Consider the following 18,043-nt stretch of genomic DNA (forward strand, 5'->3'; position numbering starts at 1 on the left):
TCACATCGGTTACATCGGCTAGCCATTTCACATCGGTTACATCGGCTAGCCAGTTCACATCGGTTACATCGGCTAGCCATTTCACATCGGTTACATCGGCTAGCCCTTTCACATCGGTTACATCGGCTAGCCAGTTCACATCGGTTACATCGGCTAGCCAGTTCACATCGGTTACATCGGCTAGCCAGTTCACATCGGTTACATCGGCTAGCCAGTTCACATCGGTTACATCGGCTAGCCATTTCACATCGGTTACATCGGCTAGCCAGTTCACATCGGTTACATCGGCTAGCCATTTCACATCGGTTACATCGGCTATCCATTTGACATCGGTTACATCGGCTAGCCAGTTCACATCGGTTACATCGGCTAGCCCTTTCACATCGGTTACATCGGCTAGCCCTTTCACATCGGTTACATCGGCTAGCCATTTCACATCGGTTACATCGGCTAGCCATTTCACATCGGTTACATCGGCTAGCCCTTTCACATCGGTTACATCGGCTAGCCAGTTCACATCGGTTACATCGGCTAGCCATTTCACATCGGTTACATCGGCTAGCCCTTTCACATCGGCTAGCCATTTCACATCGGTTACATCGGCTAGCCATTTCACATCGGTTACATCGGCTAGCCAGTTCACATCGGTTACATCGGCTAGCCAGTTCACATCGGTTACATCGGCTAGCCAGTTCACATCGGTTACATCGGCTAGCCAGTTCACATCGGTTACATCGGCTAGCCAGTTCACATCGGTTACATCGGCTAGCCAGTTCACATCGGTTACATCGGCTAGCCAGTTCACATCGGTTACATCGGCTAGCCAGTTCACATCGGTTACATCGGCTAGCCAGTTCACATCGGTTACATCGGCTAGCCAGTTCACATCGGTTACATCGGCTAGCCCTGTCACATCGGTTACATCGGCTAGCCATTTCACATCGGTTACATCGGCTAGCCATTTCACATCGGTTACATCGGCTAGCCAGTTCACATCGGTTACATCGGCTAGCCATTTCACATCGGTTACATCGGCTAGCCAGTTCACATCGGTTACATCGGCTAGCCAGTTCACATCGGTTACATCGGCTAGCCAGTTCACATCGGTTACATCGGCTAGCCAGTTCACATCGGTTACATCGGCTAGCCAGTTCACATCGGTTACATCGGCTAGCCAGTTCACATCGGTTACATCGGCTAGCCAGTTCACATCGGTTACATCGGCTAGCCAGTTCACATCGGTTACACCTACATTTGGGGTAATTTACTCTGCTTCAATGTGCATCTAAATAAAATAGACCTATTGAACTGTGTCTTTGTGTAGGCTAGAGTACGTATTTGTATACTGAATCCCTATGTGTATATTATGGACTGTGTCTTTTCAGGGAGAAGCCCTTTAGAATCCCTATAGAAGGAGACCACTGGAACATCTAAAACTCACCTTGGCATTTCCTGCCTTTTCCTCAGCCAGGTTTCTAATCTGTAATCTGGGTTTAGGTCCACTGCCCGCTGAGAGCTCTTCGAGATGATACTACCCAGAAGGAATCTAATTTCTGGCCTCAGATAAAGACATCACCCGTTCAGATTAGGTGAACCGTCAGACACTCTCAACCCTCAGCCCTTATCGAAGTGTTATTGAATTGTAATCTCAGCTAACCGTAAAATAACGGAAACCCTCAGCCTTTATTGAAACATTATTGAAATGTTATCTCAGACTCTGCAGGGCAGTCAGGGGTTCGTTCAACAGCTGTTCACAGGGGGAGGGAGGGAGGTGGGGGAGCAGGTAGAACAGAGGGCTTGAGGAGGGGCATATTTATCATCTGTGTTCAACAGGGGGGATAACGAGGTGAATGCACTCCAGATGGATTGTGTATGCGTGGGAGAGTGTGTGCGTGCGTGCGTATGTGTGTGTGTGTGGCAGCAGTGCCTACGGAGGCGGTTGGCAGAGAGGCTGCTCTGCTTCAAGGCCAGATTCTCAGGCAGAGAACTCAGTCAGGCAAGAGGGAAGAGAGGGAGAGAGTGAGAAAAAGATAGAACGAGAAAGTAGAGTGCTGACTGACACACAATAGACATGTTCACTATAACCTGCCATCACCCCACCTCTACATTCATCCACCTCTGTGTACCCATCCTTTCCTCCCCTAAGTCCCATTCACTCTTTCTCCTCCTCCATTTTCTTCCTCTCCCTTATCTCTCCTCTCTTCTCCTCTTCTGTCCTCCCCCTCACTCTCTGTGTATATCTCTGATTCATACCATCCTACACTTGCATCCATGGGTCTCCATATTTAGTCCTCTCTCTCCCTCCACTTCCTCCTCTCATCCTGTCACTGGAGTGACACCAACACTCATCATCCAGCTCATGTCTTTCCATCCGTCCTTCTCTCTGTCAGACCACTGCCGCTAAGCACTAGTAGCTAGCCACTTTAATCTTTTCACTGTTTTCTGGTCATCTCTGTTGTTCTTCCCTTTCCCTCTTTTCATTCCTCATTTCATTTGCTTAATCTCTGTCCCCCCTCTCTCTCAAATGGAAGTGACTTATAAAAGGCCTGTGTTTGAACAGATGGGTAATACACCACACATTGTTGAGCATAGAGGGTCATTACCAGGGTTGCTAAAGTCTGATGTGGGAATTGGGAATCCAACTACAGGCAGTTCAATTAGGTGTCTTACCCCATTTGCCTTTACCATTACTTCCAGGGTTTATGGGTTTGCCTTTACCATTACTTCCAGGGTTTATGGGTTTGCCTTTACCATTACTTCCAGAGTTTATGGGTTTGCCTTTACCATTACTTCCAGGGTTTATGGGTTTGCCTTTACCATTACTTCCAGGGTTTATGGGTTTGCCTTTAACATTACTTCCAGGGTTTATGGGTTTGCCTTTACCATTACTTCCAGGGTTTATGGGTTTGCCCGATTTGTCAGGTGCTATTTGAAAATATGGTTAACAAATGTTCTTACATAATAAAATCTGAATTGGAATTATTTTCATGTAATCCACAGATAATGAGAGTCGGGGAAAAAAGTGGGTAAAGAACTGCCAACAAAGTGCCTTAAAGTATAAATATTGTAGATATTTTTCCCAAACAGATTTTGAGATGTGAAGAATTCAGACAGGAAAAGAAAACCACTAATCCTAAAAGTGATTGGTTGAAATATTCTAGTATTTCGTCATCAAAGTTGGACATTCGTGTGTGTGTGTGTGTGTGTGTGTGTGTGTGTGTGTATGTGTGTGTGTGTGTGTGTGCGCGTGCGCGCGCTACAGTGTGTACACATAGCCGGCACACAGTTTCTCCAGTGTAGCCATTTTAAATGAAGAACACACTGTTGTTTGGAAAGAAGTGGTTACAATTGTGTCATTTTTGTTCAAATGAGTCTATTTGTCCACTGTAGGTTTGGTGCACATAGTAACCTACAGTGTCTTCAGAAAGTATTCAGACCCCTTGAATTTTTCCACATTTTATTGTGTTACAGCCTGAATTTAAAATGGATTAAGTTTGTATTTTGTGTCACTGATCGCCACACAATAACCCATAATGTCAAAGTGGAATTATGTTTTGAATATTAATAAAAAATGAACATCTGAAATGTCTTCAACCCCTTTGTTATGGCAAGCCTAAATAAGTTCAGGAGTAAAAATGTGCTTAACAAGTCAGATAATACGTTGTATGGACTCACTGTGTGCAGTAATCTGGACCCCTACAGTGTGTCAAATCGGAGGGCCTGTTGTCCGGACCTCTGGCAGTCTATGGGGGTGCCACAGGGTTCAATTCTCAGGCCGACTCTCTTCTCTGTAAACATCAATGATGTTCTTTCTGCTGGTGATTCTCTGATTCACCTCTACGCAGACGACACCATTCTGTATACTTCTGGCCCTTCGTTGGACACTGTGTTAACTAACCTCCAGATGAGCTTCAATGCCATACAACTCTCCTTCCGTGTCCTCCAACTGCTCTTAAATGCAAGCAAAACTAAATGCATGCTCTTCAACCGATTGCTGCTCGCACCTGCCCGCTCGTCCAGCATCACTACTCTGGACGGGTCTGACTTAGAATATGTGGACAACTACAAATACCTAGGTGTCTGTTTAGACTGTAAACTCTCCTTCCAGATTCACATTAAACATCTCCAATCCAAAATTAAATCTAGAATCGGCTTCCTATTTCGCAGCAAAGCATCCTACACTCATGCTGCCAAACATACCCTACCGATCCTCGACTTCGGCGATGTCATTTACAAAATAGCCTCCAACACTCTACTCAACAAATTGGATGCAGTGCCATCTGTTTTGTCACAAAAGTCCCATACACTACCCACCACTGCGACCTGTATGATCTTGTTGGCTGGCCCTCGCTTCATACTCGTCGCCAAACCCACTGGCTCCAGGTCATCTACAAATCTCTGCTAGGTAAAGCCCCGCCTTATCTCAGCTCACTGGTCACCATAGCAGCACCCACCCATAGCACGCGTTCCAGCAGGTATATCTCACTGGTCACCCCCAAAGCCAATTCTTCCAGTTCTCTGCTGCAAATGACTGGAACGAACTGCAAAAATCTCTGAAGCTGGAGACTCTTACCTCCCTCACTTGATTTAAGCACCAGCTGTCAGAGCAGCTCACGGATCACTGCACCTGTACATAGCTCATCTGTAAATAGCCCATCCAATCTACCTCATCCCCATACTGTATTTATTTATTTATGTATCTTGCTCCTTTGCACCCCAGTATCTCAACTTGCACATTCATCTTCTGCACATCCTACCATTCCAGTGTTTAATTGCTATTTTGTAATTACTGTGCCACCATGGCCTATTTATTGCCTTAACCTACCTTATCCTACCTCATTTGCACATGCTGTATAATTTTGCACGCCCAATTTTTCAGTTTTTGATTTGTTAAAAAAGTTTGAAATATCCAATAAATGTTGTTCCACTTCATGATTGTGTCCCACTTGTTGTTGATTCTTCACAAAAAAATACAGTTGTATATCTTTATGTTTGAAGCCTGAAATGTGGCAAAAGGTCGCAAAGTTCAAGGGGGCCGAATACTTTCGCAAGGCACTGTATGTGTACTGTCTGTGGAACTAGTATTGTGTGTGTTGCATGTTGTGATTGTTTGAACACAATAGTAAACATTACTCTCTTCTTTCTCAGGTGATATCACTCAGAAGGGATATGAGAAGAAAAAGACTAAACTTCTGCTTCCCTTCTTCATGCAAACACCAGGTAAGAAACATTGACCTATCCTCTTATCCTGGATACAACATCTCCCCTCTTTTCTCTTTTCCTACTTTTAGAATTTGATCCATGTGCCCCTTCGGCCTATGAGAACATACCTACCATATCCAACTACTCTTTTTGTTTGGTTTTAGTTCATTTAAAAAAATCATCATGATGTTCATAATCATAGCTGTTTGGTGCTCACTGCTCCCTCTTAGTGGTACCCCCAGTCACTACAGTTTTTGCAGACTTTCCTCCAGTTCAGAGAAACACCATTATCCTCTCCTGACAGCCAGGCACCACTTCCCTCTTTAGCCCACTAATGATTGTATGCAAATATCAGCTATTCTCGGAAATGACTAAAGCTGCTCCCATGTTTACAATGTCTTGATGACATAGGGCTCCTGAGTGGCTCAGCGGTCAGTGAAAGAGGTGTCACTACAGTCCCTGGTTCGAATCCAGGCTGTATCACATCCGGCTGTGATTGGGAGACCCATAGGGCGGCACACAATTGGCCAAGCTTCGGCCGGGGTAGGCCGTCATTGTAAATAAGAATTTGTTCTTAACTGACATGCCTAGTTAAATAAAGGAAAATAAATATCTAATAATAATCTGTTATGGTTAGATGGAACCCTTTTGTAAAGATCTTTATACATTTTATGAAAATACTGTATGTTGTAAAATCACATATAGAACCTAATGACATTTTGTAAGATTGTATCAGATTATAGGATGATTTATTTTTGAGAGTGTGCAATAGCATAACATAGCATCACTAACTGACTTAGTCACATAACATCTGACCCGCAATAACATTGCTAAATATGTGTATGTGACCAATAACATTGCTAAATACGTGTATGTGACCAATAACATTTGATTTGATTTGAAGTTCCTGTTCAAACTGTGAATGAGAGACTGATGAAGTGTGTGCAGCTTGTGCAAAAAAACAAAGCAGAGCTCATGCCTTTCATGCAACTTTTTTCAAATCATCATTAGAGTCGCATCATGCAGACTTAGAATGTATTCAAAATCAAAACATATAGCCCAACGTTTGTATCACTAGGGTTGCACATTTTGGGGATAATTCAGAGGTGGACATTTTCCGTGGGAATTAACTGGAACATATGGGAATTAACGGGAATATATGGGAATTAACATTAATACCATTTAAATGTAGATGTATTTTGCATTGGATATGTTTACCATGTCATATGGAGACAGAAACATAAACTTTTTACATTATCATAAGTAGACATAATTGCAAATTATTAAATCCTTCCAATAGAAATAAAAACAAAACAATTTAGTTACGAATTGAACTTTAATTCAATAAGTTGACTCTTCACATGGGATGATTTCATGGAACAACAAAAGAAAGGGAATATTGAATGATCCCCAATTAAATCAAAATCAAATCAAATGTATAAAGCCCTTCATACATCAGCTGATATCTCAAAGTGCTGTACAGAAACCCAGCCTAAAACCCCAAACAGCAAGCAATGCGGATGTAGAAGCACGGTGGCTAGGAAAAACTCCCTAGAAAGGCCAAAGCCTAGGAAGAAACCTAGAGAGGAATCAGGCTATGAGGGGTGGCCAGTCCTCTTCTGGCTGTGCCGGGTGGAGATTATAACAGAACATGGCCAAGATGTTCAAATGTTCATAAATGACCAGCATGATCAAATAATAATAATCACAGTGGTTGTCGAGGGTGCAGAAAGTCAGCACCTCAGGAGTAAATGTCAGTTGGCTTTTCATGGCCGATCATTAAGAGTATCTCTACCGCTCCTGCTGTCTCTAGAGAGTTGAAAACAGCAAGTCTGGGACAGGTAGCACATCCGGTGAACAGGTCAGGGTTCTATAGCCGCAGGCAGAACAGTTGAAACTGGAGCAGCAGCACGGCCAGGTGGACTGGTCCTAGGGCTCAGGTCCTCCGAGAGAAAGAAAGAGAGAATTAGAGAGAGCATACTTAAATTGAGCTCGAGCTGTTTTGCAAGGAGGAATGGGAAAACATTTCAGTCTCTCGATGTGCAAAACTGATAGAGACATACCCCAAGCGACTTACAGCTGTAATCGCAGCAAAAGGTGGCGCTACAAAGTATTAACTTAAGGGGGCTGAATAATTTTGCACGCCCAATTTTTCAGTTTTTGATTTGTTAAAAAAGTTTGAAAGGAATGGAAGATTCGATATAGGCCGATTAGGTTTTTAATATTTTCTGGGTCAAGGTTAGGCTTTTTCAAGAGAGGCTTTATTACTGCCACTTTTAGTGAGTTTGGTACACATCCGGTGGATAGAGAGCCGTTTATTATGTTCAACATAGGAGGGCCAAGCACAGGATGCAGCTCTTTCAGTAGTTTATTTGGAATAGGGTCCAGTATGCAGCTTGAAGGTTTAGAGACCATGATTATTTTCATCATTGTGTCAAGAGATATCGTACTAAAACACTTGAGTGTCTCTCTTGATCCTAGGTCCTGGCAGAGTTGTGCAGACTCAGGACAACTGAGCTTTGGAGGAATACGCAGATTTAAAGAGGAGTCCGTAATTTGCATTCTAATGATCATGATCATTTCCTCAAAGAAGTTCATTAATGTATTACTGCTGAAGTGAAAGCCATCCTCACTTGGGGAATGCTGCTTTTTAGTTAGCTTTGCGACAGTATCAAAAATAAATGTAGGATTATTCTTATGTACCTCAATTAAGTTGAAAAAATTGGATGATCGAGCAGCAGTGAGGGCTCTTCGATACTGCACGGTACTGTCTTTCCAAGCTAGTCGGAAGACTTGCAGTTTGGTGTGGCGCCATTTCCATTCCAATTTTCTGGAAGCTTGCTTCAGAGCTCGGGTATTTTCTGTATACCAGGGAGCTAGTTTCTTATGACAAATGTTTTTAGTTTTTAGGGGTGCAACTGCATCTAGGGTATTGCGCAAGGTTAAATTGAGTTCCTCAGTTAGGTGGTTAGGGTTATTATTTATTTTTTTTTTTTGATTTTTTGTCCTCTGACGTCCTTGGGTAGGCAGAGGGAGTCTGGAAGGGCATCAAGGAATCTTTGTGTTGTCTGAGAAGTTATAGCACGACTTTTGATGCTCCTTGGTTGGGGTCTGAGCAGATTATTTGTTGCGATTGCAAAGGTAATAAAATGGTGGTCCGATAGTCCAGGATTATGAGGAAAAACATTAAGATCCACAACATTTATTCAATGGGACAAAACTAGGTCCAGAGTATGACTGTGACAGTGAGTAGGTGCAGAGACATGTTGGACAAAACCCACTGAATTGATGATGGCTCTGAAAGCCTTTCGGATTGGGTCTGTGGACTTTTCCATGTGAATATTAAAATCACAAAAAATTTGAATATTATCTGCTATGACTACAAGGTGCGATAGGAATTCAGGGAACTCAGTGAGGAACACTGTATATGGCCCAGGAAGCCAGTAAACAGTAGCTATAAAAAGTGATTGAGTAGGCTGCATAGATTTTATGACTGGAAGCTCAAAATACGAAAATGTCATTTCTTTTTTTTTGTAAATTGAAATTTGCTATCGTAAATGTTAGCAACACCTCCGCCTTTGCGGGATGCACGGGGGATATGGTCACTAGTGTAACCAGGAGGTGAGGCCTCATTTAACACAGTAAATTCCTCAGGCTTAAGCCATGTTTCAGTCAGGCCAATCACATCAAGATTATGATCAGTGATTAGTTCATTGACTATGACTGCCTTTGAAGTGAGGGATCTAACATTAAGTAGCCCTATTTTGACATGTGAGGTATCACAATCTCTTTCAATAATGGCAGGAATGGAGGAGGTCTTTATCCTAGTGAGATTGCTAAGGCGAACACCGCCATGTTTAGTTTTGCCCAACCTAGGTCGAGGCGCAGACACAGTCTCAATGGGGATAGCTGAGCTGACTACACTGACTGTGCTAGTGGCAGACTCCACTAGCACAGTCAGCTGGCAGGCTGGCTAACAGCCTGCTGCCTGGCCTGCACCCAATTTCATTGAGGAGTTAGAGCCCTGTCTATGTTGGTAGATAAGGTGAGAGCACCCCTCCAGCTAGGATGGAGTCCGTCACTCCTCAGCAGGCCAGGCTTGTTCCTGTTTGTGGGTGAGTCCCAGAAAGAGGGCCAATTATCTACAAATTCTGTATTTTTGGAGGGGCAGAAAACAGTTTTCAACCAGCGATTGAGTTGTGAGACTCTGCTGTTGAGCTCATCACTCCCCCTAACTGGGAGGGGGCCAGAGAAATATTCGATGCCAACACATCTTTCTAGCTGATTTACACTCTGAAGCTATGTTGCACTTGGTGACTTCTGACTGTTTCATCCTAACATCATTGGTGCCGACGTGGGTAACAATATCTCTATACTCTCTACACTCGCCAGTTTTAGCTTTAGCCAGCACCATCTTCAGATTAGCCTTAACATCAGTAGCCCTGCCCCCTGGTAAACAGTGTATGATCGCTGGATGATTCTTTTTAAGTCTAATACTTTGGGTAATGGAGTCGCCAATGACTAGGGTTTTCAATTTGTCAGAGCTAATGGTTGGAGGCTTCGGCGTCTCAGACCCCGTAACGGGAGGAGTAGAGACAAGAAAAGGCTCGGCCTCAGACTCCGACTCGCTGCTTAATAGGGAAAACCGGTTGAAAGTTTCTGTCGGCTGAATGAGCGACACCGGTTGAGCATTCCTACAGCATTTCCCTCCAGAAGCCATGAGAAAGTTGTCAGGCTGCGGGAACTGTGCGAGGGGATTTATACTACTATCTGTACTTACTGGTGGCACAAACGCTGTTTCATCCTTTCCTACACTAAAATGACTGTTGCCTAATGATTGCGTCTGAAGCTGGGCTTGCAGCACAGCTATCCTCGCCATAAGGCGATCGTTCTCCTGTATATTATGAGTACAGCGACTGCAATCAGAAACCATCATGTTAATGTTACTACTTAGCTTCGGCTGGTGGAGGTCCTGACGAACCACGTCCAGATAAAGCGTCCGGAGTGAAAAAGTTGAATGAAAAAAAAGTTGAGTGAAGGAAAAACTAAAAATATAAACGGTAATTAAAAAGATAAAAACGTAAAGTTGTCAGGTAGCAAAGTAAGGTTGGCAACAAAACGCACAGCAACAAGTCTGCAAGTTGTGACTGGAAATGACGAAATGACGATGTGATCCATCACATCTCCCAAAAACCTTTTCAACATACATCTGTAAAATGATAGTCTTGAAACTAAAGCTTTAGTTGTCTTCCTCTCAGGCTTCCATGTACTCTCCCTGGACCTCCTCAATTTTCACCTCTTGAACATCAGACTCTGAGGCCTCATCTTCATTGTCACTTTCCATCCTTGTTGAGGATGGCTCATTGTCAGGCTCAAAAAGCCTCAAATTAGCCCGGATGGCCACACATTTTTCAACTATTTTATTGGTCAGCCTGTTGCGTGCTTTAGTGTGTGTGTGTGTGTTCCCAAACAAGGACCAGTTGTGCTCTGAGGCGGCTGATGTTGTTGGGATTTGGAGGATAATGGAGGCAACAGGGGAAAGCGCCTCAGATCCACAAAGTCCCTTCCACCAGGTGGCTGATGAGATATGTTGGCACGACTGCCATATTGCATCTCCATCCCAAAGCCCTTGCTTGGAAGTGTACTTCGCCAGACTGCCAAGAACCTTTCCCTCATCCAGGCCAATGTGGCGAGACAAGGTAGTGATGGGACCATAGGCGTTGTTCATCTCTGCACCAGACAGGATGCTCTTGCCAGCATACTTTGGTACCAATATGTACGCTGCGGCTTGTATGGGCTTCAGGCTGAAGTCTTCACGCTTTGAATGTATTTTTTTTAAATCAACAGTGGAGTGCGCAGGGCAGTACAGATTTCTTCTCTTACATCTGCAAGCAGAGTCTGAACATCAGACAGGATGGCATTGTCTTCCTCAATCCATGCAATGGCTACTGCTATAGGTTTCAGGAGTTTCGGGCTGCTTACCACTCTCTCCCAAAATACATTCCAGGAGGATCCTCTTGATGGGGCTGTCCATATCGGTAGACTGTGATTTCTTGGAGAGACTCTTTCCCCTCCAGACTCCTTCCCCTCCCACTGTCAAACATGATGACAACACCCTCCCAACGGGTGTTGCTGGCAGCTTCAATGTGGTGCTTTTATTCTTCTCACTTTGCTTGGTGAGGTAGATGGCTGCTATAACTTGATGACCCTTCATATACCTAACCATTTCCTTGGCTCTCTTGTAGAGTGTATCCATTGTTTTCAGTACCATGATTCAATGCATGAGCAGCACAGCCAATGGGTGTGATGTGAGGGTAGGACTCCTCCACTTTAGACCAAGCAGCCTTCATGTTCGCAGCATAGTTTTTCACCAGTGCAAATATCTTCTGTGGTCCAAGGTCATTGATGACTGCCTTCAGCTCATCTGCAATGTAGAGACCGGTGTGTCTGTTGTCCCTTGTGTCTGGGCTCTTCTGGAATACTGGTTGTGGGGTGGAGATGATGTAGTTAATTATTCCTTGCCCACGAACATTCAACCACCCATCATAGATTGCAATACAGCCTGCTTTCTCTATGATTTGCTTGACTTTCCCTTGAACTCTGTTGAATTCTACATCCAGCAAATGAGTAGATACAGCATGTCTGGTTGGAGGGGTGTATGCTGAGCGAAGAACATTCAGAAATCTCTTTCAATACACATTGCCTGTGAGCATCAGAGGTGAACCAGTTGCATACACAGCTCAAGCAAGACATTCATCAGCATTTCCCTGGCTACTTTCCTCCATTGAGTCAAACAAACTTCTGATTCCAGAAGGACCATACGCTGTTGCTATCGATAAGGTGTCTGATTCATCATTTTCACCGCGAATAGAAGTAGAAGGACTTTTCTCAGAGGTTGTGAGCGCTGAGGGAACTTTATGTACTTGGCCAGATGATTCTGCATCTTTGTTGCATTCTTCACATATGATTTGGCACACTATTTGCAAATGTACACAGCTTTTCCTTCTACATTAGCTGCAGTGAAATGTCTCCACACATCAGATAGTTCCCGTGGCATTTTCCTGTAAAGATTAGGAAAATAATTAATAAAATAAAAAATACAATTCCATGTACAGATAAATAGTTAAGCAGTTAGATTAAACAACTCCTTTGTGAGATAATTGTTTTAAAATGAAACATGTATGGAAACAGGTGAATTAACACTCCTCAGTTAGCAGGCTCAAGCAAGCTAAAACCCACATGGTACAAAATCTAACTAGCAGAAATTGTTAAGTTAGAAAGGATAAAAACACACTTTGCTGTAGGCTACTATTTACTAGTTAACAAAAAATCATGTATGTCATATAAAATATATTCACCCCACCCAGTATTGTAATCAAAACTTACCAGAAAGCATGTAGTCCTTGGCTCAGACAGTGTAGTAGTGTGGGCTCAATAGCATCTCATTAGTGTGCAAGATCTTGAGAATCAGCTGAACATGTGATGGAAGAGTGCACTGCACATGTGATGGAAGAATGCACTGTGCATGCATTGAATTGGGGATAGTTGAACCAAAATATGCCACAAGAGCTAGAATTGCCTTATGTGTATCCCACAAAAAAGTTTCACTGTCATAAGCAAACTTTTTTTTAAAGAATTTAAGCAAAATTCCCCAAATTCCCGGGCTTAACTTCCCATGGAAATTTTCCGGAAAAATACAGGAAATTTACCGGAAAGTTTCCGACCCTAATCACAACTAAAGTTGCATAAATAACTCTAAATTAAACATACAGGAGGACCTTCTTTGTTAACCGCTCAACACAGAATAGCTGCATGTACGCACTCCCTCAAATAGTTTTGTAGAAAATATCCTTTCTGTTTCATTCAGATATGTTCAATTGTATTCTTCATAGTATAAAATAATGCCACGGAATTCTAAGCAAATCTTGTCTGCTAAATTAACTAGTGTAGCCCACAGCCATATGGCATAGCCACATCAGGGCCTAACCTAAGTCAACTCAGAGTATGCTATTCTTTTCTTCTGAAATAGACTACAGTCTAAAGTAAATAATGGATGTATTGTGATGGTGTAGGTTATAGAACATGGATTTATTAGACTTTTCAAAATGGAAATGTTCCAAAGGTCAGCATCAGTGGTTTGTAGGCTGTGTGTCGAAGCCCAGAGATGCTAAATGTGTTTATGTTAATTAACGGTCAATTACCGTGAGACCGACAGTTATTTGCTTGACAATCACCAGCTGACAAATTTTCACGACAGCCACAGCCCTAGTCAGGTCAAGGGTCAAGGGAAGAACTGAAAGCATGGAGAGATCTGAGCCCTTTCTGTCTGCATCTATGGAAAGGACGTCTCTATACATGTACTCTGTGGTACATTACCTTCTATATACTATGTACTTTGTTTACTGTCTTGTGATCTCCTAATCATCTACTTAATTTTTGTTGTGCTCCCCAGTAGAACCTCCCCCCCCTGCCTATGACGCACATGCTCCTGGTCCTAGCAACGCCTCTGGCTCCACCCATGTCAGCGCTCACACACAGGCTCCTCCCCCCAGCTCCTCTTCTCGCTACCGTGATCGCCGCTCCCGACGACCGCACCGCAGCGGAGGGACCAGGGATGACCGCTACCGATCAGGTGAGCAACAACTTCTATCCTTACATAAGTTTACGTTTTTAAATCGACACTTAAAGTCACCTAAGGAAATCCAGTCATAGTCAATAATGTTGAGTTTTTCATTCATTTTAGGTTTTATCTATTCTCTCAGTATTTTCTTTAATTTCGATCAATATAACCAGTAATATAGTTTTGAAGCAGAATCTTGTAATCCCATAATTGTCTCAAATACCAAGAAAAAGGCAGCACTGCTTAGAGCGTGTGTGTTAGAGTGTGAATACTGTCTGAGGTCATGTGTGTGTGTGTGTGTCCTGTTGGGTTGTGGAGAAAGAAAAGTCCCTATACTTCTTACAGTGTTCAGCAGCCCCTCTACAGGGGAGCCCAGGAGTCCAGATCCCTCACATTGTGAGTGTGGAGGGATGTCACGGCTTGGCAATGTGCTGGGCTGTGGAGAGAGCAGGGGGAATACTAAACAGGATGGATGAACTCAGAACCATAGAATTATATTGTAGATTCTAAAGATTGCAGGGAAGGATTGTTAGAATGGATCTTTAGATGGTTGAAAAGACACAAAATAACTGATTTCTCTCTTGTGCTCTCTCTCTCTCTCTCTCTTGCTCTTTCTCTCTCTCTTGCTCTCTCTCTCTCTCTCTCTCTTTCTCTCTCTCCCTCTGTCTCTCTATCTCTCTCTCTCTGTTTTTCTCTCTCTCTCCTTCTGTTACTAGAGGTGCACACAGTGTAAATGTATCCTCCCTCTAGGCAGCTTCATGCTCTACTGTTTCTCTCTCTCCTTCCACTTCCCTCTCCTCCCTTCCCTGTCTGGACAGCCTCTGCATCAGACTGGTCTCGCCTCTCACGTGAGACACACACACACACACACTAAATCAATGCCAGTCTGATGTGCCAGAGGGGCTGAAGGACTACCATTGTGTGTGATCTATTGGATCCTATAGGACGGCTGACCAGATAGAGAGAACTGCATGAACGTTTTCTTCAAGTTCCATTTGATATCTGAAGGGATCTCTGGGGATCTTGCTGGAAGTCCGACTGGATTTGGGGGCAAAGCGAAGAAGGATTGGGAAAGAGGGAAAGGGAGTGGTAGCTGGTAGTCAGGTGGAAACAAATAGGATGCAGGGATAATGGAGAAGGAGTTTGAAGAGTATTGAGGAAAAACACTGTTTTATTACTGGATAACAGAGGAATATCACATAGAAATGGAGCGGGACTGAGAGGGAATAAGAGAGGAGGGAATAAGAGAGGAGGGATAGAGAGGAGGGATAGAGAGGAGGGATAGAGAGGAGGGATAGAGAGGACAGATAGAGCGGAGAGATAGCGAGGCGGGATAGCGAAGCGGGATAGAGAGGCGGGATAGCGGGGCGGGATAGCGAGGCGGGATAGCGAGGCGGGATAGCGAGGCGGGATAGCGAGGCGGGATAGAGAGGCGGGATAGAGAGGCGGGATAGAGAGGCGGGATAGAGAGGCGGGATAGAGAGGAGGGGTCAGGGAGAAGGCAAGTCTGGATGGTTTCATCCTCCTTATGATGAACCTGCTGACACCTCAGTCTCATGGGGGGTCTCATGAGAGGTACAGAGAAAGGAAGACGGCGAGGGTGTGGGCAAGAGGATGTAGAATTAGCTGTCAGCAATATTATTGATGTTTAGATCCAGAAGGGCTTGTCTTGTGTGCACGTGTATGTAGCCTATATGCATTTACATGGGTGTGTGGAAGGTAGCAGCCAGTGTGTGTGTGTTGCTAGGCTGAGGTGCTTCTAGTGTGTATGTGTGTTGTCTCTGCTATTCATTTCTTGGTTGCCGTGCGGCAACCTCACCTATATCCACAGATATATGGTGATGAATGATTGGACATGCAGCATATGGGAAGAATGGAAACAGAATAGCAGTCTATTTTTAGAAGAATCAAATGTTATCTAGTGACATTCTATAGTGTTGGTTAATGTGTTGTTTTTGATGACGGTTTATGTAGATTCTCTTCCATGTAGCTATGTATTCTGATTGTTTTTTTTTATTTTTTTTTATTTCACCTTTATTTAACCAGGTAGGCTAGTTGAGAACAAGTTCTCATTTGCAACTGCGACCTGGCCAAGATAAGGCATAGCAGTGTGAACAGACAACACAGAGTTACACATGGAGTAAACAATTAACAAGTCAATAACACAGTAGAAAAAAAGGGGAGTCTATATATACATTGTGTGCAAAAGGCATGAGGTAGGCAAATAATTACAATTATGCAGATTAACACTGGAGTGATAAATGATCAGATGGTTATGTACAGGTAGAGATATTGGTGTGCAAAAGAGCAGAAAAAAAAAAAAAAAAAAAAAAAGTGTATCTCTGTATCTCTCATGAAGAAGTGTGTGTGTGTGTGTGTGTGTGTGTGTGTTGGTTGGGTGCATGCTTGCGTACATGACTGCGTACCTGTGTGTGTGGTGGGTGTGTGCATGTATGAATGTACAGTGCCTTAAAGTATTCACACCCCTAACTTTTTCCATGTTTTGTTGTTACAAAGTGCGATTAAAAATTATTTTAATTGTCATTTTTTTCAATGATGTACACAAAATACTCTGTAATGACAAAGTGAAAGAAAAATGTGAACATTTATAAAAAAAATATATGGAAAATAAAACATGAATATATCTTGATTAGATAAGTATTCCAAAACATCAAGGGGAGTGCTGTGAATACTTTCTAAATGTAAGGGATGGGTGAGGATTGTAATAGACCCTCTCTCCAGCACACAAACAGTGGTTTCCTGTTACAGCAGGACCGAACTGGCGTCTCTTCTCCTCTGATGGTTAAAAGTCAAACATCACTTCAGCTTTTGACAGAACACTGATTATCTTTATGCATCAATATCTATGGAATAACGATTATTGAAAGATCTCCGTCATTGGTAGTTTCACTTAGATTTCAGAAGAAAAAACTCAAGTTTATCCGTGGGTGTTCTCATGTTCAAGTTCTTCCTCTCCATCCCTATCCGAGCATCCAAATTTTAAAGGGTAATTTCTTCCTCTTGCCTTCTTCCCCTCTCTCTCTCCTTCTCTCTCTCTCTTGTTGCCTCAGATATCCACACAGAGACGGTACAAGCTGCGTTGGCCAAACATAAGGAGGAGAAGATGGCACTGCCCATGCCCACCAAACGCCGCTCCACCTACGTCCAGTCGCCCGTCATGAACTGCACCCCACCAGGTAGCGTAGGACTGACCCCTTCAAATCAGCCTGACTGCTTCTATTTCCTCAGGAACAGCCTACGTAAGCTTTATTGTTAGTACTGTAGAGTTTAATCCTAAGGTCACACGCTCTCTTTCTAATTCTCTCCATCTCTCTTACACTTTCTCCTATCTCAGACTCGTCGTCAGGTTCAGAGAATGAGAGTGCTCTGCTGAGGCAGTCGTCAGTGGGAGCCGATTTGGAGGCTCTGGACACTCCCTCTCTGCTGCAGCCCCCGAGTCTGCAGAGCCCTGACTCCTGGATCAACCACTCTGTCCAAGGCTCGTCCACCTCCTCCTCTGCCTCCTCCACCCTGTCCCATGGAGAGGGCAAGCCCCAGCCTCAACCATCCCAGCCCCAAGCCCAGCCCCAGTACAAGCCCCAGTACCAGCCCCAGTATCAGCCCCAATATCAGCCCCAGTACCAGCCGCAGTACCAGCCACAACTACAGCATCCAGTCATAGCTGACATGCTGGCTCACGCACGTATCGGTAAGATATGTCCTCATGATCACAACACTAGTACGTCATGACCTGTAACCCCAGATAAAATCACCCTGCCTTCCTCCCAGGCCCTTCAGAGAACAGTGATGTGACAACAGCGGCCCCCCAGGCCAGGGACTTCTCTCAGGTGGACCGGCCCAACAACCCTCCCGTGGTCCGGGGGATGAGCCGCGGACAGAGTCGCTCCGGCATGATGGAGACAGCCGACGGTAAGAATAGCATCTCTATTAATGTGTGTGTGTGTGTGTGTGTGTGTGTGTGTGTGTGTGTGTGTGTGTGTGTGAGGGGTCACGTAGGAGTACGGAAGTGTGTGTATGTGTGAGATTGTGAGTGTGTGTCCTCGTCGATTCATACAATTTTGCATTTCCATTGAAAATAACTTTTTTGAAGTAATAAGTATTTTTTCCTGATTAACTTTTGCTTTCCGACTGGACCATATCATTAACCAAACCATGTTGCTTTCTTTTCTTCTGGTCTTTTTCCACCCTGTCACATGTTAT

General features: G+C 43.8%; 1 protein-coding gene across 5 annotated transcripts in view; it reads left to right on the forward strand.

The window, feature by feature from the left end:
* Window positions 1-18,043, forward strand: part of LOC110528174 (disco-interacting protein 2 homolog B-A) — a 77,127-nt gene that overhangs the window by 27,294 nt on the left and 31,790 nt on the right. For 2 of the 5 annotated variants that reach the window (XM_021610010.2, XM_021610012.2), the window contains exons 2-6: window positions 5,149-5,220; window positions 13,655-13,834; window positions 16,894-17,082; window positions 17,178-17,531; window positions 17,612-17,752. In XM_021610010.2, the coding sequence (XP_021465685.2) occupies window positions 5,149-5,220; window positions 13,655-13,834; window positions 16,894-17,082; window positions 17,178-17,531; window positions 17,612-17,752 (936 nt within the window). The remainder of the gene's footprint in view (window positions 1-5,148; window positions 5,221-13,654; window positions 13,835-16,893; window positions 17,083-17,177; window positions 17,532-17,611; window positions 17,753-18,043) is intronic. The other 3 variants (XM_021610013.2, XM_021610014.2, XM_021610011.2) reach the window with 2 other exon arrangements.

The sequence above is a fragment of the Oncorhynchus mykiss genome, chromosome 7, assembly GCF_013265735.2.
Source record: "Oncorhynchus mykiss isolate Arlee chromosome 7, USDA_OmykA_1.1, whole genome shotgun sequence".
NCBI lineage: Eukaryota > Metazoa > Chordata > Actinopteri > Salmoniformes > Salmonidae > Oncorhynchus > Oncorhynchus mykiss.